Raw genomic sequence first — 22773 nt, forward strand, 5'->3', positions numbered from 1 at the left:
CCTTCACATATGCAAAAACAGTAGGGTCCATGGAAACTGTTAGAGAAGACAGATGGATTAGCGCAAAGCCATTCTTCCTAATAGTACAGAGAACCAAAGCATACACTCTCCTCATGCTAAATATATAGTCATCTCCATGCACACAGAAAACATAAACAAAGTATAAATCATTCTAAAACTAAAAGATCATTTACATTTTATGTTATCATTACTACCTTTAACAACTGGAGTTGGTCAAATGTTAATTCCTTTACTGGAATTTCAAATAATTCAACTGGATCAGCATCAAATTTCTAAAAAGAAAATGAAGAGAAAAATGGGCCTCAAATTATTACTGAATGTTTAACCCTAGACAGGCCTAACATCCCAACTTGGTGAATGATAACAACTGTTCAGAGCCCGCAGCAAGCCCATGCAGGGGAGCCCCTCTTTTTTAAACACCACCTTCCAGATCTTAAATTCTGGTTTTCGTTTTTGATGTAGGTGGGAGTGCCTGGAAGAAAAAAACAGCTGGGAGGAGGATGGGGCCCTGAAGACATACTGAGAGGAAAGCCAGAAATCAGTCATTTTCCCTACTTCCTGTCATGCTGTTGACATTTTATTTGACATATATATATCCATGCTACATGACTAGGCAATCAACATGTACAAGGACTATACAAGGATTAATTTCTGTCAATAAGTTTCTAAGCCTTTTAAACTTAAGTTTGGTTAAAAATAGCCATAGAAATCAATGGTCACGGGAAAAAAATGTCTGATTAGTTTTAAGCAGTAATATTTAACAGGAACTCTAATCTTAACAGGAACTCTAATCTATTACAAATGTTTTCCCCATGAACAAATCTGTTTTATTAGATTTTACTACCATATCAAACGTCACACTATTTAGGCACCCCATCTTAAGGAAATGAATTAATGGACCACCAATAAATCATCAATCAACAAATATGCTAAAATCCATTATATTCATTCACATACATATGGTGTAAACCTGTGCATAAGGCTCTTCTAGAGGACACACAAGAAACTGTTAAGAGTAAGGAAGTGTGACCAAGGAGAAAGGGGAAAGGAAGATTTCTTTTTCACGTCATAATCTTCTGCAGTTTTACAATGAACATGAATTGATTTTGTTAAGGAAAATACCAGCTTAAAAATTAAAACTAAAAATACATACAATTTGTTACTTTCATTCTCTAACTCATCCAGGTTCAACTTAAGAGCAAGACAAAGTCTGGTGAAAACCGGATCAGTGATACTTTTCAATTAACTCATAGATTTTTTGAAATTACAGCTTGATTGACCTCAATCTTGGTTACGAAGATCTTTACTGCTCCATTTCTTCCTGTTCCACTTTTGCATTGATTTTTTTCCCCAGAGCAAAACAATCTGCTGCTTTTCTACTAAGTTATTTTAATACCTCTATTATCTAAGTAGGTGCATCTCCTTCCCTCTCTCTCCTAAGACTATGGACGAGAACAGTCAGCCCCTATGGTCTACCAACAAAGACTTACAGCCTAGCCCCTTCACATATGCAAAAACAGTGGGGTCCACTTCTAGAAGTGGAAGCGTGCTTTTCCATACATCATAGTAATCCAAACCCCCATGACGGATTCAAATCCACGAGCAGGCAGAGCCAGGCACCTTGCCATATATACTACAACAACTGTGTCTGGTAGAGTGTCCTATATGTTAGCACACTAGCCTTAACTTTAAATCACCTCAGTGGAAAATGATACCCAATAGTTTTATAGCAAATGCCAAATGAACCCTCCTAATTTAAGTTTTTTTTTTTTTTTAAGAGTTGTATATTTGCCAGATTCTTTTTTTTTTTTTTGGAAGATTTTATTTATTTATTTGACAGAGAGAGAGGGAACCCAAGCAGGGGGAGTGGGAGAGGGAGAGGGAGAAGCAGGCTTCCCGCCTGGCAGGGAGCCCGATGCGGGGCTCGATCCCAGGATCCTGGGATCATGACCTGAGCCGAAGGCAGACGCTTAACGACTGAGCCACCCAGGCGCCCCCTCCTAGTTTAAGTTAAGAAATCACTTGGTTAATTTGTACACTAAAGTTTAAGCACTATGCAATTATCACAATTATGTTCACACAACGATTACAATTTTTAAGAAACAATATATATTTTCAAATCTCCTTCTGGACTTTCTCCTCCATTGTGCCATTCTCCATTCTATCTCCACACTGGTCCAGGCTTACTGTATCTTTGGCCACATTACCACTCCCCCTGTCTCTAGTCTCTGTCCTCTTAAATTCCCCTTACATCAGGTACTTACATCTAGAGGTTTAGTTCTGAACATTTCCCTTCTTGACTCAAAAGTCTGTCACATCTTCCTAGCTCCTAAATCTACACCCCCTTCCTGAGGCCCTCCACTATCTGGCTCCAAAGTGCTTTTCCACTGTGGCTCTTCTCTTTTTGGCCAAATCATACTAACCTATTAATCTGAGGAAAAGCTTGAAGCAGAAATAGAAGGGAGCCTAGAAAACAGACACTCTGACAGCTTCCTCTCTTGCTTCAATACAGAACAGTGGCAGACTAATACAGAAGCCACTGGGAAGGTCCCTTTGTTAGATAGTAGAAGAAAGCAAATCAGCAATACAGAGATCCCACTCTAGGCAATTATTATTCCCATCTCCTTACTCTCTCGATGTTGTGGGAGCTTGACAGAGGAAAGAATTGGTAGTAATTGACCAAAAAAATGAATTGATCAACCCTAATAAATAACTCTACACATATATGTAAAACAAACTTCCTAGCGTTTAAACCTATCTAACTGTAAGAGTTTAAAATGAAGGAATTTTGGGGCACTAGGGTGGCTAAGTCCGTTAAGTGACCAACTCTTGATTTCGGCTCAGGTCATGATCTCAGGGTTGTGAGATGGAGCCCCGTGTCAGGCTCTGCGTTGGGCACGGAGTCTGCTTAAGATTCTCTCTCCCCTCCCCCCCCTTAAAAAATAAATAAAATAAAATGGAAGGAATTTCAACATACCTTTTTCATTGTCAAACAACAGGTAAGATCATGATACACCACAGGCACAAAATCTTTTGAAAGATGTACATCAAATTCTACAAAGGCTGCACCCTAACAGAAATAAAGGAAACAGGTACTTGAAAAACATTATCTGGCCCACAATACATCGAAAACTACAAGGATATAAGAAATTCACTGTTCACTATAAACTCATAGACCTGTACACAAAACAAAAAAACTTCCTCATGAATTAATGTTATGCTTCAAGCTTTCGCTAAAAAGTAATTTCTTCTCTTACAATTTTTTTATTGTTCTTCGTTATGACAGCACAAGCAATTTTTTCCCGGCAAAAACATGGGCACACTGATCCACCTGAACACACCCCAGGGCCGCTCTGTGGCAGTGGCCAGCCTGTCACCTCTGCTGCTGCCCTTAGCAGAAATGGAGCCTGCCAGAAACCGGCAGCGGGACCAGCTTGTGCCATACTGCCCCGAAGTTCCGTGGCCAGACAGCTGACCCTCAAAGCTGAGGAGGGAAAGGAAAAAGCTGCAATGTCTCCGCTCTGCACCCTGGTGCACTTGAGCGGCACACCTTCCAGCCTTTCCTGGAAAAACCCCAAAAGCAGAGTTAAGAGGAAATAACAGGTGCTGCTGAAAAGACAGAAAGCTGCAAGGGGGTCAAGAACGGCCCTGCACAAGCCCAATCTCCTGACAGAGCCTCAAAAAGAGGGAGGATGACGAGGATGAGTTAAGGCTGCATTTTTCCAAGTCGGACCCATTCTGACATAGGAATTAATCCAAATAAAGCTGAGAACATAAACTGACCCACAAAGGTGTGCATTCACTGAAAGAGAACTGGCTGGGATCAAAGGAAACAAGGTGTGAGCATTCTATGTTCCTGCAGCCCAGAGAAGTGCTTGTGTAAGGACAGATGACATGCTTCCACCCCTCCCCAAGCTTTAGGTCACAGAGGGGTGTCCAACTTGTGAGCACATGTGAATCACAGACTAGAATCGAAGCCTATTTCCTTGATGACTTCTGAAACAGGAAATAAGTTTAGCTCCTTCTAGTGCTATAAAACAAGACAATAACAAAAAAAGCGTTTCTACCGAAGAGAACAAACCCTAGCATCCTTAAATAGTTATATTGATTAAACAAATTATAGCTCTATAGTTTAAATGTTTAACTTTACAGGATCACCACCCTTTGGAAGATAATTTTACTGCAAGAGAAGACCTGATCCCAAAATCCATGTGTGAGCTTTAAGAAATAAGCCAATAACATATCAGAACCCCTTCAAGGATATGTTTTTAACATTAAAATAAACAAGTCATTAATAACTAGCATATGGCATTCTAAAATGTGATCCTTATGACTTACAAAGGATCTCAACAGAACATGGAAGAAAAAAAGCTTAATGAAATTTTCTCTCAAAAGGCACGGAGGGATGCCTGGGTGGCTCAGTCAGTTAAGTAACTGACTCTTGATTTTGGCTCGGGTCATGATCTCAGGGTTGTGAGATCGAGCCCTGTGTCGGACTCTGTGCTAGCCGCTTAAGATTCTCTCCTCCCTCTACCGCTGCCTCTTCCCACCTCCCTCTCTTTAAAAAAAAAAAAAAAAAAAGGACATGTAGACACTAAAGTTCCTTAACAGGATCTTCATGTGTTTACAGCTAATAAACCAATGTTTAGACTAGTTAGCTACAATGAACTGAAACTGGTTCCAAATAATGAACTAGAGCCCCCAACACTCATAGATTTAATATCATCCTTTCAACAAAAGACAGAAGAATCCACTATTAATATTTTTAAACACTAAAATAAAATGTCATGAATTATAATATGCTTCATATACCACTAAAAGGGGAAAAAATGCTGCCCATGACACCAGGATGCAAGGCTAAGAAAGTTGTAAAACCCTAACCAATTGTAGAGATGCTCAAATATGAAAAAAGCATGTCTTAGAATAGATGTTTGCTCATATAAGTAATAAAATTAAACATCACACTAATCAAGTTTACTTGCTGAACTATTTAAAAAGGCAAAGTGTAAGGCACGCGGAGAACACTCTGGAGAAAATGAAAATAAAAGAATGAGCTGTTCTCCTCCCTTTCCCCCCTAGTTTAACTTTAGAGCATGAGGTTTTTCAGTCAAGTACAAGGCAGCAGGGGGAGACAGGGGAATCTCAGGTTCTTGATTAAAAATGTCAAGTTGTAGTTGCTGAAAAAAATTGAAAGCTAAAAAATGGACTCTAACCTTTTATAAATGGATAAAAGGAATTAAGAAATTTAACATAATCAAGTTGGTATGCAGGACATAAATTGACAGACTTAAGCGTTACCTAAAACCACCATCAAATCCTTCTGTAAGCATTATTTTCAAAGTATCTGAGTGAGCACAATACTCAGTTAATGAAAACCAGTGCTTAATGGGGATTGTTTTTCTTGTTCCAATCACTCAAAACTTGTAATCTCAGGGGCTCCTGGGTGGCTCTGTCAGTTGAACATCTGCCTTTGCCTGAGGTCATGATCCCAGGGTCCTGGGATTGAGCCCCACGTTGGGCTCCCTGCTAAGTGGGGAGTCTGCTTCTCCCGGAGTCTCCCTCTGCCCCTCCCCCTGCTTATGCTCTCTGGCTCTTTTAAAACAAACAAACAAAAAAACCTGTAATCTCAAACATGCTAATGATTCTATAGTTTTCATCACAATCTTCACCAAGAATCTAAAAACAAATGCTCAGAGATACTTTATCTTCGCTTAGAATCATATTCAGAAGAAGCGTGCATTTTTAACCTACTTAACCTTTTTAAGCTATTAATGGAAGAGATTCCCCAAGCCCACATTTCTCTACTTTGCTATCTTTGGACCAACGGTCCCAAGTTGTTCAAAAAAAGAGAAGGTCACTTACATGACTAGCAGCATTTCTTAAAGAAGCAATAGTATTTTCTTGAACTTTAGCAAGCCTGAAAGAGAAGAAATATATAGAAATACAGTTATCATCCACTATAGACAGGATAAAGAAAACAAGTGTAATAAAGAAGCCAACTGGGGTGCCTGGATGGCTCAGTCGTTAAGCATCTGACTTAGGTTCAGGTCAGGATCTCAGGGTCCTGGGATGGAGCCCTGCTGACATCAGGCTCTGTGCATGGGGGGAGTCTGCTTGTCCCTCTCCCTCTCAAATAAATAAATAAAATCTTAAAAAAAAAAAAAAAAAGCCAACTATATCTTTAACAATGGAAACAGTTCAATATTCTCTATGCTGAAGCTCCTTCTGCCATCCCCAAATTAAGACTGTGACCATCACTTGGTGGGTATATGCATTTATTCCATAAATGCAAGCTCTAATGACTGCAGGTACTTATAAGCTGAATATAAACTTATCCCACACCCACACATACCTCCCCAAGTGAGGTGACCACTCAAGGAAAACAATCTTTTGCAGTGGCATAAAGTAGAAGAGACACAGAGACTTGCCCCTTGCAATGGTGCCTCAGAGCACTTAATCCTGGCCGACCGGGGGAATGGGAAAAGGCTGACACCCAGCAGGTCGGCAGTATGGAAATGATACCAAGAACGGGTGAGGAAACTGAGACCCAGAGAGGGAAGCATGCCAAAGGTTGGGACCACAACACACACTGAGATTCAGGCTGCTCCCTGCATCAAGCTTTTCCTCGGCTTTCTCTTTTTAATGTCCCTCTTGGCATCAGAGTTCGGTAGATATTAGAGACACTGACCAGACAGAGTCTTATGAGTGAGTTAGTCTCTATCCCAGGTAATAAAGGGATCCTTTGACCTTTAGTGGGCCAAACCAATGGAACCTTATCATGCGCAAGCTACCAAATGCTAAATACCGCTCAAATATTCAACCTACTGAGCAGTTGTTGTAGAATTCCCTGCACCTCGATGTCCAACATCCAATGGTGTTCTTGGCTTCCAATACTTGGAAAACGAAGATTTCATGTCACAACTGTATCCTGGTAATGGCTTAATAATTATATAGTCAACTTCCATAGAAAAAAAGGGGGCAGAAATAAAGATAAAGCTGATTAAAGAGGCCACGATGAGCATTTAAATGGTATTTACGTTTAAATATCCCTCGAATCAACTTTATCAATCTCTATCAAATAGAAAACAAGTCAAAACTGATTCAGAGTAAAGCTTCCAGAAAATTTCACAGATGTCCCTTATTGCTATTGTAGTAGTTAATATTCCAAAAACAAATTATTAACTTAACGCCATTCTCAAAAACTCAATTTGAAGCTAACTAAAATTCGAACCTAAACTTTGCTTATTTATAAAGGGCCCCTCTGTTTCTCCCAGCTTACCTCTCACTTTGCCTATTGTTTTTCTGGAATTTCTGCTCATGATGGGAAGAGTAAGAATTCCAGCACTCTTCCCACTCTCGGCAATGGTGGATGATAAGAGGCACGCTGTCCCTACATGTCCAGGAAGGGCATCACCCTGAACTACATGTTCACTGAGATCTTCCTGAAATAAAAAAATGAGGTTTAAAATAATCCACATTCTTACACTTCAGTATTTCCCATTTAAAGATCAAAAAACTCCCTTAAAATTAATTCAGAATCTATTGAGGAAGATCAATAATAAATAGGAATCAAATTTATATTCAGGTAATTTAGATAAGATTCTTTGTAAAATAAATGATACATTTTCTTTTAGTATATAATATTTTAAGATTTTATATGGTACTTTATTAGTCATAATTCTGTTGATTGGCACTTCTGATCCTTTAACATGTATCAGATGAATTTAAAACACTGACAAAGTTTCTAAGTCTCTTCATATTCAAAGACTAAAATACACCTGTAGTGAGCTGTTAATGTGTATTATATTCTCTAAAAATGAATTACCACAGAGAACATAAAGGGATAATTAACTCTCTAGGAAACTGAATACTCATTTGGAGATTACATTGGATATTTTATCAGCCTAGTCTACGAATAAAACAGTATTTCCAAAACTGCTAAACAAATGAAAAGCAAGTTAGGACGTTTAAAGAGAGTATTAAAAGATGGGTCCTTAAGAAATAAGGAAACATTCAACCAAAACCTCACATTTTTACAATAAAGTCTCACAGATCTTATTACTTGGGTAAGATCGAATTACAGGTTTTTTAAAAATAAAATTCTTTATTATAGCTTTTTGAAAGGAAACACTTTAAATTTCATACAATGCAAAAAGCTTTTTCATACAAAAAGCCAGTTGCAAAGGCGATGCATAAAGGCATCATCAAATTAAATAATTCAAAGACTATAATGATTTTAACAAGTGTAACAAATGTTACTTGTGGGTTTAAATCCATCCTGTACTCTGCTATTTTCACAGAACTGTGGCTAGGTCTCTCGTCTAATGGAAATGGGAGTGGAAGTGCCAAAGAGCCAGAGCCTAAGGAAAGCAGTACACAGAACCACTACCTGGGCACAGTAAAGCGAGGACCTTAGCCAAGGACCCAGCCTGACTTATGAAGACGAGAACCCCTGAACGCCCCAAGCCAGAGGGCTCTCATGTTGAGTCGCGAGGAGCTCTGGAAAGCTGGTAGCAGATTCTGAACAACCTGGCACAATCTTCATAGCAACTCTTTTTGGCTACATATTTATACTATCATGCAAAGTTGTAAAAATGAGTCCGCTGTTCTGAATTCTTATTATAAAAATGCCTCAATAAACCACAGACTTCAGTCATGAGGAGGACTCAGTCATGTTAGTTACACTGGGCGGCCCATCAAGAGTCATACAGTCCACTCGTCCCTCTATTCTTGGAGGCTCCTTTGGATATTATTCATTTATATTTAGAATAGACACAGGGACACCTGGCTGGCTCAGTCGATCATGCAACTCTTGATCTCGAGGTTGTGAGTACAAGCCCCACGTTGGTTTTAAAAAAAAAAAAAAAAAAAAGAACAGGCACAGATATTAAGACATCTGGTCTTGATGTAAAACATCAATTCAGCTGAATTTTTTTTTATAGTACTTGAGTCTATCAACTCCAAGTTTTTTAAGCCTGCTAAAATGTATAGACAAACATCTGAAAGGATGTATGAATCATGGGTTTACACTCAGACTAAAATAAAAATCAAAACATATAAAAATAAACCCATGCCTGCACTCTTTCTCAACTCCCACTGTGAAATAATTACTCACCTCAAAAAAATCAAATATTAGTTCCAGGTTATCTGGTTCCATTGTCTGTATGCTGTATTCTGTCCAACGATCGGGCTGCAAGCCATACCCACACTCTGGCTGTGAATGCCTGCACTTGAACTCATTGTCGCTTATTAAGGATATCTCTAGGCTGTTGGACATTTTGTGAAGAACGGTGGGAGATACCCTATCATCATCATCTTCTTCCAAGCCCTCTAGTGTCAGCTTTACCCTACACAAATGGAAAAAATAATGAAATGCAAGAAAATGGAAAAGGAAAACTTATACAAGTGTTACCTAAACGCCAACTTTAAAAAGTGCTCCCTGAATATGCTAATCCTTCAAGTAACAAAAATACGGTATTATACAAGACTACACATACTACTGGTTAAGGCATTAGTGTGTTTTATAATATACTGATGTTTTTATCTACATATACTTCTGCAAAGAATTAAAACAAGATAAATGCTCATTATGCCTAAGGTTGTTTTCAGTAACTCTTTTTCTATAGAACCATTACTATTATCTCATTTGTAACTGGCTATCTCAACTTCTTTTGAAAAGTCTCACAAAAGAATATATGTATAAAACAAGCACCAAACTGAATCATATTCTGTTAGTGTACATAAAAAGACTATAGAGTTGGAGGCTGTAAATTAAAAATTTTCACCTTTCTTCTACCTTACCACAGTGAGTCCAGGTATTCTGTGAAAAGTACATTATTAAAAAAAGATATACTGCATTAAATGTTTATTTGTATGCACGCACACTTTTTACATGTGTGTGTGTATTTACATAGAAGTACTTTTTAAATGAAACAAACAGGGCGCCTGGGTGGCTTAGTCAGTTAAGCGTCTACCTTCAGTTCACGTCATGATGTCAGGGTCCTGGTTTCGAGCCCCACATGGGGCTCCCTGCCCCTCCACCCGGCTCGTGCTCTCTCTCTTTCTTGCTCTCTCTCTCAAAGAAATAAATAAAATCTTTAAAAAATAAAAGAAATTAAAAAAAAAAGAATAGTTCTGGATAACTGATTCTATTAGTGAATCTGAAGGAACATTCTCTACCAGGATATATGAAGAGAGATCACATTTGGACAGTAATAAATAAGCAAGAAAGGCACAAAGATAAAAATAACTATTCTGCTAACAGCAATGTGCATTTACCAAAAAAAAAAAAAAAAAATTCAAGTTTAAAGGGATTTATGAACAAATTTTAGTCATTTATGTTAAAGGTTTTCTTCAAATAGCTCTATAGTGGTTATAATCTGTCTTTCCACTTATTGATAGAGTCAACTGAAGGAGAAACTTGCTTAAAACTTGGTGATAATTAAAAAAAAACAACAAACTTGCTGGTTCTTTCTCATTAGAAAGAACAGCATGTTTAATATTTTATTTAAATGCATAAGCTGGGGCACCTGGGTGGCTCAGTTGTTAAGCATCTGCCTTCGGCTCAGGTCATGATCCCAGGGTCCTGGGATCGAGCCCTGCATCGGGCTCCCTGCTCAGCAGGAAGCCTGCTTCTCCCTCTCCCACTCCCCCTTGCTTATATTCCCTCTCTCGCTGTCTCTCTCTCTCTCTGCCAAAAAAATAAATAAAATCTTTAAAAAATAAATAAAATGCATAAGCTGTTGCTAAGTTTTTAAAGTCCTGATATTCTTGCAGATCAATTTATTTCCTACCCCATGGAGGTTTAGTTTATCACTAAATACGAATTTGGGGGGAAAAGGTGGTCAGAACACAAATTTCTAGTTATACACAATTTTTTAATAGTTTATATTACTATTATATTTTTTTTTTAGTAATCTCTACACCCAACATTGGGCTCAAATTCACGACCCTGAGATCAAGAGTCACATACTCTTCAGACTGAGCCAGCCAGGTACCCCATACACAATTATTTCAATAGCAATCAGTTAATTATTGTAGAGCCCACCAAAGTTTGGTTATACAAAAATATTCCAATTTAAGCCTGATTAACACAATAATATATACTAACACTCAAAATAACTTCCATATAAACAAGAATGGTATAGGACTCAGTATGCATTTGCAATCAGAAATTTGCAAGCAGAACCCAACCATTAATTATCTATTAATTTCTTAACTAAAGTCAAGAAAGAAAAAAATCCTCATAAGCCTAACCAACCATCTGGTTTATCTTTATCTTCTACAGCCATCCTTATTTCAAGGTCTTACTCTTTTTCTTTTTTTTTTTTTAAGATTTTATTTATTTGACAGAGAGAGAGCGCACAAGCAGGGGGATCAGCAGAGGGAGAGGGAGAAGCAGGCTCCCCGCTGAGCAGGGACCACAACCCAAGTGGAAGGCACACGCCCAACCATCTGAGCCACCCAGGCACCCCTCAAGTTCTTATTCTAAGACACTTTATAGCTGTAACACAATTTGTTTCTTTTCACATGTAAATAAGATTCAATTATGTTAAACACACTCCACCCCAAGCGCAGAGCCAAATCTCACCACCATGAGATCAATACATGAGCCAAACTCAAGAGGCTTAACTGACTGAGCCACCCAGTCTGCCCCTCCCCCGCCCCCCAGCTGGGGGGGGCGGGAGGGCTCATGTGGGTGCTCTCTCTCTCTCAAATAAATAAATAAATAAATAAACTTAAAGTTTAGAAGAAAAAAGGATTCAATTATGTATGAAAAAGGCCTAGATACGCTATGCACAAAGGTAAGGTACACCCAAAACCTTCCACTTCCTCTCAGAACCACCAATGCAAAGGACTGTGAAGTGTTACTCACCCTTTCCCTTTTTAATTTTATGACTGGGATAAGTACTACAGTATTTAAGCAATTATTACAAAACATGTATGGGTTATTACCTGTAGTATCTTGTAAGTTTTATTACAAAGACACTAAGTATTGTATTATTAATTACTTCAGTTTCTGAAAATGGCCCTTTCAACCCAGCCCTGACATTTTGTCAGAAAAGGATGCCTTACATACCAAGACTTACAACTCTCAGTCTGTAAGTTATAAAAACTCAAATGATAGGGCTGCCTGGGTCATTGAGAAGTCAGCTCACTTAAAGGTATGTATGATGACGTTACAGAAAAATAAAGTTACTCACTATGTAGCTATTTACACAAAGCTTGAAATCTATTCTTAATATAGGAGTAAGAAGAAACTAATCTGGAACTGCCATGATCACTGCTACCTTTCTTCATGAAATTTTCATTTTCAAGCCACAGGAACACTTTAGAACACCGAAGTATATTTCCAATAATCATTTTTCTCTGTTTATACCATTATCCCCTCATTTGGCACAAATTCATTTCTGTCATATCAATTTTAAAATGAACTATTGCTACACTAAGAAATTTTAAATGGGGGCACCTAGGTGGCTCAGCAGGTTAAGTGTCCAACTCTTGGTTTCGGCTAAGGTCATGATCTCAGGATCATGGGATCTCGGCACGGAATGTGCTTGTCCCTCTCCCTCTGCTCCTCCCCCAGCTCACATACATCCTTTCTTTCTCTCTCTCTCTCTCTCTCTCTCACTCGCTCTCTCTCAAATAAACACAAAATCCTAAAAAAAAAAAAAAAAGAAATTTTGAATGGTAGAAACCACAAAGATACATACACTTGGAAATCACTTATCTACATAGAAAGAAAATTTTCTGGTTTCAAATTTAGCAATTAATACTAAGAGAATTCCAGTTTAACTGGAACAATCTGAGTCAGGGAAGCAGTTCACTCTCACAAGACCCTTCAATAAGAAAATGTAACATCTATAAGTGTGTTATGTTCTTAGTTTATACACTTAAAGGCTAAAAACAAATGGGTGAGAAATCTACAGCATTAGTAAAAATAAGTAGCCTAAGTAACAAATACACATGGTCATACCTAAATCTAGATTTTTTTAATTTTTTCTTTGTTATTGAGACAGGAGGTTTTTCAGAATAATGCAAACGTAATCTTATTTCAGTCTGACATGTCAGCCATCCAGAATCCAGAGTTTCAACACCATCTGGCAGAGTAAATATGAAGAACAGTAATTATTACACATACTTTTTTGAAACAATCTAGTTCATGTTCACATTTTAATACACGCAGTTTATGTATCACTGGAACTTCTCTCCAAAGCAAACACACAGGTAGTCTTAAATTTATCACTCAAAAACTTTTATATGAAGTAGGGGGGAAAAAAGCAATGTTAACAAGCAGCCACATTTAACAACTTAAGGAAATTAAAATTTCATACTGAGTCCATTATCGAAGTAATAGCATCAATTTCTGAAAGAATACCACATTCCTCACTGGCTCTAACCTAGCGGTTGTTCCACGGAGGGCCACTGTCACACTTCCAAAGCGTCTTATGAGCTATTCAGCTGAAATTAGTTCTACCACTAAAGCTGGAGCTTGAGACATGAGAAGGTTAAGAACAAAACTGTGAGCCAATTTTTTATTCTCGCGTTTATAAGTTCTGACATAAATGGCAGGATTGTGATAACACTGTGTTAGCATTATTTAACTTGAAGTTTCCTGCTAACATATGTCATAAAATGTTCATAAATACCAGAAAGCTGTCAACTGTTTTGGACCTAACTTTTTTATCAACAGGACTTAAAAAAAAACAGAAGTTTTTCTCTTTAGGTATAACTTTAAAAGTTTCAATAATTATCAAATTTTAAAAATAAAGAGAAACCACCATCCTCTCTTAATTTTAAACTGTTCTCAGAAATGGACAAAGTTGGAGAGACGGTTTTCCATCCTGACAGCTAACTAAAGCTGAGTTTAAGAGAACTACAAAAGAGGAAAGAAATGCCTGCATTTATAACTGCATAGATATTAACATACAATAGAGGGATATGATGCCATGCCTTACAGTTAAGGACATGAGAAAGCTACTTCTCCATCCAACAAGCTCTCTAAAACACGTAGCATAAATACCATCTTTTGTAAATAAACAGAACAAGACTCTAAAGCACTAAAACTAAAGCTATGCAAGTATTTTAGACTACCTTATAATGTTATATAAATAATCCCAAATAAAATTAAGGAAAAAAAGTTTAATTCCTATCCAAATATTGCCAAAGCATGTACATTTCTCAGGTGCATAAACATAGGCACCTAGTATCAGCAATTTATCTCTGGTTCACAGTCAGGGCAAGCACACATTCTGCTCACCCCCTTTGTATCTTTGACTTCTATAGTATATGATCTAAAATAAAAATGCAGCTCTAGCATGATAACACTATTCTACTGTGAGAATTCCAGTCACCGAAGACAACGTGAATCCTCAGGATAAAGTATTTAGTGAAGCAGAAAAATAAATGAATGCATGACATTTTCAACATACTCAGAAGTAAAAGGATTGTCTATTCTACTCTAAATTAATTGTTAAAGTCTCAGGAGAATTACTGGAACATTTTGTTCAATCTGGATTTTACTGTAAATGCATATACACACAGAATGCACAAACCTAGCTTAAAAGAGTTTAGAATGTTTAGAAACATTAATACTAAACATAAGGGTTAAAAAGTGATGATATGTTAACAGTTAAGTATATTCTTAAATTAAGTATATTAATTCATACACCTGAAGTCACCAGTCAAAAACCAAAAGGATAAAATTTTTTAAAGCTTAAGGATTATACTGGAAACTATTATTTAACAGAATGTACTTGTTTCTTGGATCTAGTCTCTATTTTCAGTGTCATACAGTCATATTTCCCTGTGCTGTTTCTAATGAAATATAAGGGAACATCTCAATCATATCAGTAAAAATTGTCAAAACTAAGTCTCACTTACTGTGGATTCCAAATTGTCCATCGTCAATAATAATTTCACTTTCTAGAATTGAAGGAAAATAAAAAAACCAATTAAAATTCATGATGTATACAGAATGAACAACTGAGAAATTACCCACATTAAGGATTTTTAAAATATGAAATCTAAAGTTTAAAAGCAGCCCAAAGTGAATAAGCATATTTATTGTAGCCCTCAATCAAGAATTCCCTTTTAAGGAGGTAATCAAACAGTAAAAGTTCTTACAAACTTGGTGATGATTCGTGGTGTTACAAGGAAGGGAAAGAAGATTCCTCAGAGAGGTGCTCTAGAGGCCCTGGAACAAACCTCTACACCCACCAATTTATGAGACAGGCTGCTGGACAACAATATCTCCTGGTTGATTTTTTAAACCAAAGGTCTTGGCACAATTAAAATGCTTATTCTTATGTAGTGCATATTCTGAACTTATCTAAAACGTAATTCTCCTCGAATCCCAACTATTCTCTATAGCCAGCTACAAGCTTTAGAAACAGCACAAACTTACCTGCATATACAGAGCTGTGAAGAACTACAAAAAGAATAAGTGCTAGCACATTCCCTTCTAACAGAAATTTCAGCTAAATAAGAAAAGCTGGTAAGCCCCACCCTCTTCAGTAAAACACTAATGATCTTCCCTGCTACTTCCTTTCCCAGTTTAACTTTAAATATAAGTCTGAAATATTTGTCAAAATAGGTGTGATAGTTCCCAATAAAGATTCTTGGTAGATTTCACGCAGCTCTTAAGTTTAAAGGTTATGTTTCCCAAAAGCATAAAATTAATTTTTAAAAGACCAGAAACAAACATCCCACTTCTCACAATAAGAAAATATATTTAACTGCAAGATGCTTCCAAACGCAAATTATTTTTTAAATGTTTAATACCTAATAATTTCCAACCTCAGTATGGGACTATTGTAATTCTAAAGTACACTACTCATGAAAATTCTAAATATACTATCAAAAATGTATTAAAACATAAAAAGAAAATCCAATAAAGAGGATGGAATGAAATATCTGTTTAAACAAGACGTGTACTTGCCACAGGGTAAAGCAGGATCTCACACTACTTTCTAATCTAAGATAGCTACTAGCAAGCCATTTAATATCTTTAAATTCTAATTTTCTCTAGAAACTAAAAGATACAGTTCTCAGCACGAGTGAATTTACAGATGAGTCCAAGTGGGTAATTTATGTATATGAAATGAACTTCAAATTTTAATCTCCGTATGGAAAAGGACATTTAAAAATACTTGTATGAAGAGAAATGCCATTTTTTGGCACAAGAAAACTGAATGATGTTTTAGGGGAAAAAAAAAAACAAAAACAAGAACAAAATAAAACCAACTATCTGAGTATCAATTTTAACACAGCCAGCAGGTATTTAAGTAAATCAGGAAGAAAATATGTATGCTACAACCAAGAAATTTGAATGCATTCATACAAGTTTAATCAAGTATTTACTAGTTAAAAAAAAACCACACAGAATAAATAGGTTAACTTATTCTATTGCTCTTACTATTCAAAGTTAAAAATTTAAGAATCTTTGTTTTGGATTAATTTTTTCCTCAAATGTTCTCTAAGCTCTCTGAGCAAGTAATCAAATAAAGCTGTGGATGCTCAGTCAAGAATAATGTTATTTTACAAACTTTGTTAACTACTCCAAATGAAAATAAATATTCCACAATAAATTAATCTAATCCCCCCAAATAAAAATAACTTGGCAAGCATTTCTAACAAAGTTTATGAAGAAAGGCAATTAAGAACTGTTTAGTTTTAAAAGATCCATGATATGCTAAGTGAAATTTGCAGTACTGACAATGCATTGACCTTAAACTTTAGAATAAAAATTTATTAAATCCCACTAAGCCATTGTGCAGCATATTAGTAACTTTATGCATATGCCTCAAACAGATGCAGTTAATGCCCATACCTAAAGGGGTTATTGATCGTGGTTGTAGATGAGTCTCCCACTTGTGAACTATGACTTGGCATGGACCACCGATAGTCTGCAATTTAAAAGTTAAACGTCTGCAATAATTTCTTATATCTTATTTTCTACCCATGACTCCATTAGATGTTTGTGGCCTAAATCTTATACTAAATATGAAACCAAAAGATTCATCTTGTTATTTATCAATATTATATGTCAAAAATCAGGAATGTACCATCTCACAAAACATTATGAGTGCTGGAAGAAAAGGACAGTGAGGCAGTAAACAGAGAAAAAGGAGATGAAACTGGCACATAAAACCATCTTAAACCCTTTCTTAAATCTGCCTACAATACTCCAAATTGTTTTAAAGAAATTTTCATATTTAGCTGATGTTCTGTTCCCATAAATTAACACCAAATATACTTTATGCTTGGTTGTCAGCGGTCAATGAGGTATTATAACTGAATAAAGTCATCTCAAATAACTCTCCAAGTGTTTGGGAAAAGCCTATACTCTATGATAGTAGGAATAGTAGGTACAAGTACTTCAAGATCAATGATCACAAGGAACTAGAGGGCATAACAAAGTTCTTTATTATAGTAAGTAAATAACAGGAAGAACATCAGATTTCTTGTATCATAGTAACCAGTGTTTCTAAAAAGCACAGGAAAACCCTAAAAGAAAGTACATGTGCATGAGTAAATTTGAAGAATAAGTCTGACAAAAAGGGAACTACCATCTAGTCTTACAGTTCATAAACTCATACATACTTCTAATAGCCTTCTGTTATCAAGTTCTCTTACTAAAAGGGAAAATAAAGCTTTATGTGTTAACATACAGTTCATAAACTCATACAGTGTGAAAACTTCTAATATTGTCTTCTGTTATCAAGTTCTCTTACTAAAAGGGAAAATAAAGCTTTCTATGTTAACATCTACAGCAATTTAAAAACAAAAACAAACTATCAACTAAGATTCCCTATGTACACCTAAAGGACTAACTACTAACTAAATGCTTCCTAATTTTCTTTTAATTATTAAAAAAAAAAATTGACTAAACTTATGTGCCCAAACAAAACCGTTAAATAGACATTTTAGAAGCAAAATTTCAACGGTAACCTTACAAGGTATTTTACATTTCTCTTCACATCTTCAGAAGACATTTTAATAAAATACAAAAAAGCAAAAAGAAAACACAAAAATCATTCATTATCACACCACTTAGGGATAATCACTATTGATATTTTCATACATAATCTTCAAAAGCCCTTTTCTAGGCATATATTACATACTCTTAAAAAGCATAGAACATATAAGCTTCTCTCTATATATTGTGTACACCTTTAGATGGTATTAAATACTCTTCTGTATCATTTTACAGGTTTCAATATTGATTAATAATAAATGTGCCAAATGATAATAAACAAGTATGAGACAAATTAGGCACATTAAGTAATTAAATGCAAGAGATATTCCGCTACTTAAAAATAACCAGAGGTTGAAATCTTTTTTAAAACTTGCGAACTTTGAACTTTGAAAACTAAAATAGCATTAGATATTCATTCAAATCATATAGCAAATGGGATAAGATAGCAAATCCTCTTTTCTCTAGCTGAATACCTCCTTGTTTTAAGGGTTCAACTTATGAGTTGGCAGACTGGGCAGATGTTTTTAAAAAATTTTTTTTACTGTGAAACCGCTCATCTTAAATATAGTGAATTTCATTTCCTTTACACTAAAAAAAAGGGAGATACATTTAATCCTACATCTGCTAGATGTTTTTTACTATGACTTTCCCGTCACTTTTTTTTTAAATTTGTTTCTTAAACATCAAACTTTCTGATCCTCAAAAGATGCAAATAAATACATTAAGAAAGGAACAATGTTTCTTAGCAACAGAGTAGCCAGAAAGATCTAACCTATACCCTTCCCCCATTCCTCTCATGTCCCCTGCACACCCGCCTTCCCCAAAAAATTTCCTCTTTGCTACGAAGATGGTATACATCTACATTCTTATAGAAGTTACTAACCAAAGGTGACTTCAAAGGGTGCCAGGAACATACTATTAAATATCAGCAGGGATAAGAAGTGGATAGAAGAAAGGAGAGTTTGTTTCTGTTTTCGTATCAATTCAGTGTCAGGGGAACTTTACAAAGTGTTGACTACAATATCTACATCTAATCATGTCAGAATAGCCTTGTGGATAAAATATTTGGTAGAAAACATATTTTAATAATATTTTAATAACTCCACCCTCATCTGCTTTAGTAGCAAACCCACTACTCACAGCATAAAATAACCTAGGCTTGAACAGAATGGAGCGTTTGAGGAGCAATCCAAAGAGCTGATTCCAAGGGTGACTTCTAATTGGGTATACAAGCGTTCACACTACAAATCCATGTTTGTTGGTACAACAAAGAGTTATAATATAGAAAAAAAATCTACCAAGTTTTAAAATACAGCGAACTTTCAAAATTATACTACTTTATTAAACTTTAGAAGGTAATCTTCAATTTTAGCTTACTGAACATCTTAAATTTAAGCCCTGAGCACTAGGAAATTAAAAATCTCAGTAATGACTCCAAAACATGCAATCCTTTTTAATATGCTAAATGTAATAAACTCATTCATTCTTCAAGATCTTAGAAAAAAGAACAGTTCCATTCTATAAAAGGCTGCCATAATTTTAAGCACTCTGGAGTCAAGTGCAAGGTGGATCTTTGAAGAAAAAAGTAACATCATCAGTCCAAGACATTATTCCATTAATAGTATTGAGAGAGTTGTTTCACAATTTAACATATATTAAATCAGATGATTGTTGAAATGTTTCGAAACAAGCATATTAATAAAAATACAAAATAATCTATTTCTGCAAAGAAAGAAAAGCATAATGACTGCTTTCTTAAACAATGACCGACATTACTCAGCTACATCAAGCACTGAAACAATATGTAGACTGAGGTTTTTGGTCTGTTTTGTTTTGAACAAACAACGTAGCAAAATTATCAACTAGTCATGTAGTATCACTGCTTTCAAATATCATGAAAAATGTAATTTCTAAAATTTTACTGTTGTCTTTCCCCATTTTGGGGGAAAAAAAAAAGGTACATGTAACAGGGGCTCTGAGGAATTTTTATCTGTGATGGCAAGGCCAGACCAACAGTCATTTAAAAATCATGATTTTTAATAAGACTAATAAGAAAAATGGTCACTTATGAATAAGTATGAGGTGAAGAAAGCTAGGCAGACAGACATTTGTGAGATGGTTCAAGTTTGAGATTAACAGCTGAGGGTATTTAGCATCCAGAAGAATTTTATTAAGAAAACTGCTACACAAAGTAAGATACCTGGGCTATTCTGAAAATAAACAATGATGTGCGCCTATCACAGATGATTGATTCTTTTGTTAAAGGATTTAAAGCAAAAATCAAGGGAGATTAAGAACAAAGTAAGGGTTTATAACAAATCTAATTATGAGTGAATGTGAACACCTATAAAAATAAGAAACAGAGTAAGTTACCGGAAAATAAAAAGCTATTTCCATTGAAATGAAGGGGAAATCACAGACAACATTATTACAAATTGGCTAACATTTCAGTATCAGGTTACATCATCAATTCTGGCCACAAGTATAGAAGGATGGAAATGGATTAAAAAAAAGTTTTAATTGGGGGCGCCTGGGTGGCTCAGTCGTTAAGCGTCTGCCTTCTGCTCAGGTCATGAACCCAGGGTCCTGGGATCGAGCCCCGCATCAGGTTCCCTGCTCCGCTGGAAGCCTGCTTCTCCCTCTCCCACTCCCCCTGTTGTGTTCCCTCTCTCACTGTGTCTCTCTCTGTCAAATAAATAAATAAAATCTTTAAAAAAGAAGTTTTAATTGATGTTCACTGAAAAATTATTTCTGGTGAAGATGTGAAATTAAATGGACCATCTGCAGACTCCCACCTGTGTTTTCATTCCAAGAATACCTACAACCTTTGTTCGCTATGTTCAAGATAGTATTTTGATTTGTCACCTGTAAAATTATTTTAAAATTCAACATATTAACACCTCATTCTAATTCTACAAAGTAGAAGACAATAGGTAGCTATGAAAAGTTGAGAGAAAAGGGACTTCAAGACTCTTCTAAGCTAAAAAGAATATGCCAGAAAGAGCAAAAACGGAGGAGAAAATATGAATGGTAAAATTTTATTTATTTGCAATAAAATTTTAGCAATGGAAGGGACCTAAGAAATCTATGGTCCAAGCCCTTCATTTTATAGATAAGAAAACTGAAATATGAAGCTCAAGTGACAAGACCACAAGGATTTTTAGCTTAGGCTCTACAAATGCTTGGGTAGACTACCTCAGCAAAATTAATCTTATTACTCATTTCAGCTTTTCAGTGTTTCATAATTACTTTGCTTTCCCATCATTCTTTATATTCATAAAATATATATTCCAATAATTTACATTTTACAATTTAAGATTCTCTGCACATTAGTTTTATCATTTGACAATGCACAACTGAGACAAAGTTTCATAATTATTTCTATTTAAAATTATGTTTCATTTAAAGAGCGCCACCAACTTTTAAAAGAAAAGAAGTGTCACTTTAAGCTGGCATGTGGAAAAAAAAAAACCTCTAGCTATATGCATGGGATTTTATGTAGCTATTTACTCTAGTCCATGAAAAACATACTTACCATGGCAGCCCCTGCATCACACGGTACATGTGTACACGATACAGAGCACCTACTTAAAGAAACACACTCACCAACACATACTGTAAACTTTTGCAAGTATTACAAGGGGAAAAACTTGTTTTTTTACTGTAAGCAGACTTCTTGCCAATTTTTTCAGAAAGGCAGTTTGGACTGATTTGCTGCTTTTGGTTACATTTTCAATGAAGAGGGAAAATACTGTAGGTTGGCTTAATTTGATCTATGTTGACAATAGTCTTACTTTAGAAAACTATGCCCAAAGGACTCATTTTGATTTTTCTTGTCCAAATGCCCCTTTAAGTAAAATCTGTTGATTTCACATATTACAAATTTCACATACCAGGATCCTTCAAATAAACTTTCAATGTCGAGTGCTATGACCTACTTATCACTGCACAACTGTTCAATTTAAACTGAAAAACTCTGCCACAATGCATAACCCTTATGCCAAATAAATGATCTTAAGTCATTAAAATGAGACTATTGTCAAGATAAGCCAACACGACGATCAACCATAATGTAATTTTAATTACTGAGTATTTACAATATATTCTTGGAATAAGAAACGTAATAGGTGCAAAAGACAGCTGAAGTGGCTTTGTCAGTTTTTTCTTTTCTATAATGGTGGCTAAGAGAATGAGGTAACAGCGGCTGCTTGCATTTTTCACATGTAACAAGTATTCAATGATCCCAAAGGGAAATAAAATTTTAAAACGGTTTAATGCATGTTCTGCTTCCTAGACTCCTGCCTAAACCCCTGCTCACATGCAGCCTAAGTGTGCTCAAAGATAAAAATCTGAAGGAAAAGAATCCTTTCAGGAAATAAGCATCTTTAAAATAAGAGGGAAAGAATCAACTTTTTTTCTTTTCTAAATATGAAAACAATCCCAAAATAATAAATCATTGTGAGCAAGCAGATTAGATTTTACAGATACTCCAAAGGCTTTCAGAAAAGATCCTAATCTATCAACACCATGGTTGAAAAAAATCTAAGAGGAATGACTTTCAGTTTTGATAGGAGTTAAAACAAATGCAGCCACTAAGAGATGGCTGTTGTGAAATAATTTTTTAAAATAATTACTCAAAGCTGGCTATATACTCCTTCAAATGTATTTATACCACATAAGGATTAAAAAATGAAACAAAAAGAAAACCCTTTTAAAACTGGTTACTAACAGGTTTACAAAAGTTACAGAAAAAGTACAGCTACTGAGAACAC

General features: G+C 35.7%; 1 protein-coding gene across 5 annotated transcripts in view; it reads right to left on the bottom strand.

Moving 5' to 3' along the window:
* GPCPD1 (glycerophosphocholine phosphodiesterase 1) overlaps window positions 1-22773 on the bottom strand; it is a 56954-nt gene that overhangs the window by 20065 nt on the left and 14116 nt on the right. For all 5 annotated transcript variants that reach the window (XM_032419171.1, XM_032419174.1, XM_032419172.1 and 2 more), the window contains 9 exons: window positions 16853-16928; window positions 14905-14946; window positions 12998-13121; window positions 9137-9368; window positions 7301-7463; window positions 6847-6979; window positions 5884-5938; window positions 2999-3091; window positions 216-293 (listed from right to left, as the gene is read on the bottom strand). In XM_032419171.1, the coding sequence (XP_032275062.1) occupies window positions 216-293; window positions 2999-3091; window positions 5884-5938; window positions 6847-6979; window positions 7301-7463; window positions 9137-9368; window positions 12998-13121; window positions 14905-14946; window positions 16853-16928 (996 nt within the window). The remainder of the gene's footprint in view (window positions 1-215; window positions 294-2998; window positions 3092-5883; window positions 5939-6846; window positions 6980-7300; window positions 7464-9136; window positions 9369-12997; window positions 13122-14904; window positions 14947-16852; window positions 16929-22773) is intronic.

The sequence above is a fragment of the Phoca vitulina genome, unplaced genomic scaffold (assembly GCF_004348235.1).
Source record: "Phoca vitulina isolate PV1807 unplaced genomic scaffold, GSC_HSeal_1.0 scaffold22, whole genome shotgun sequence".
Taxonomy (NCBI): Eukaryota; Metazoa; Chordata; class Mammalia; order Carnivora; family Phocidae; genus Phoca; species Phoca vitulina.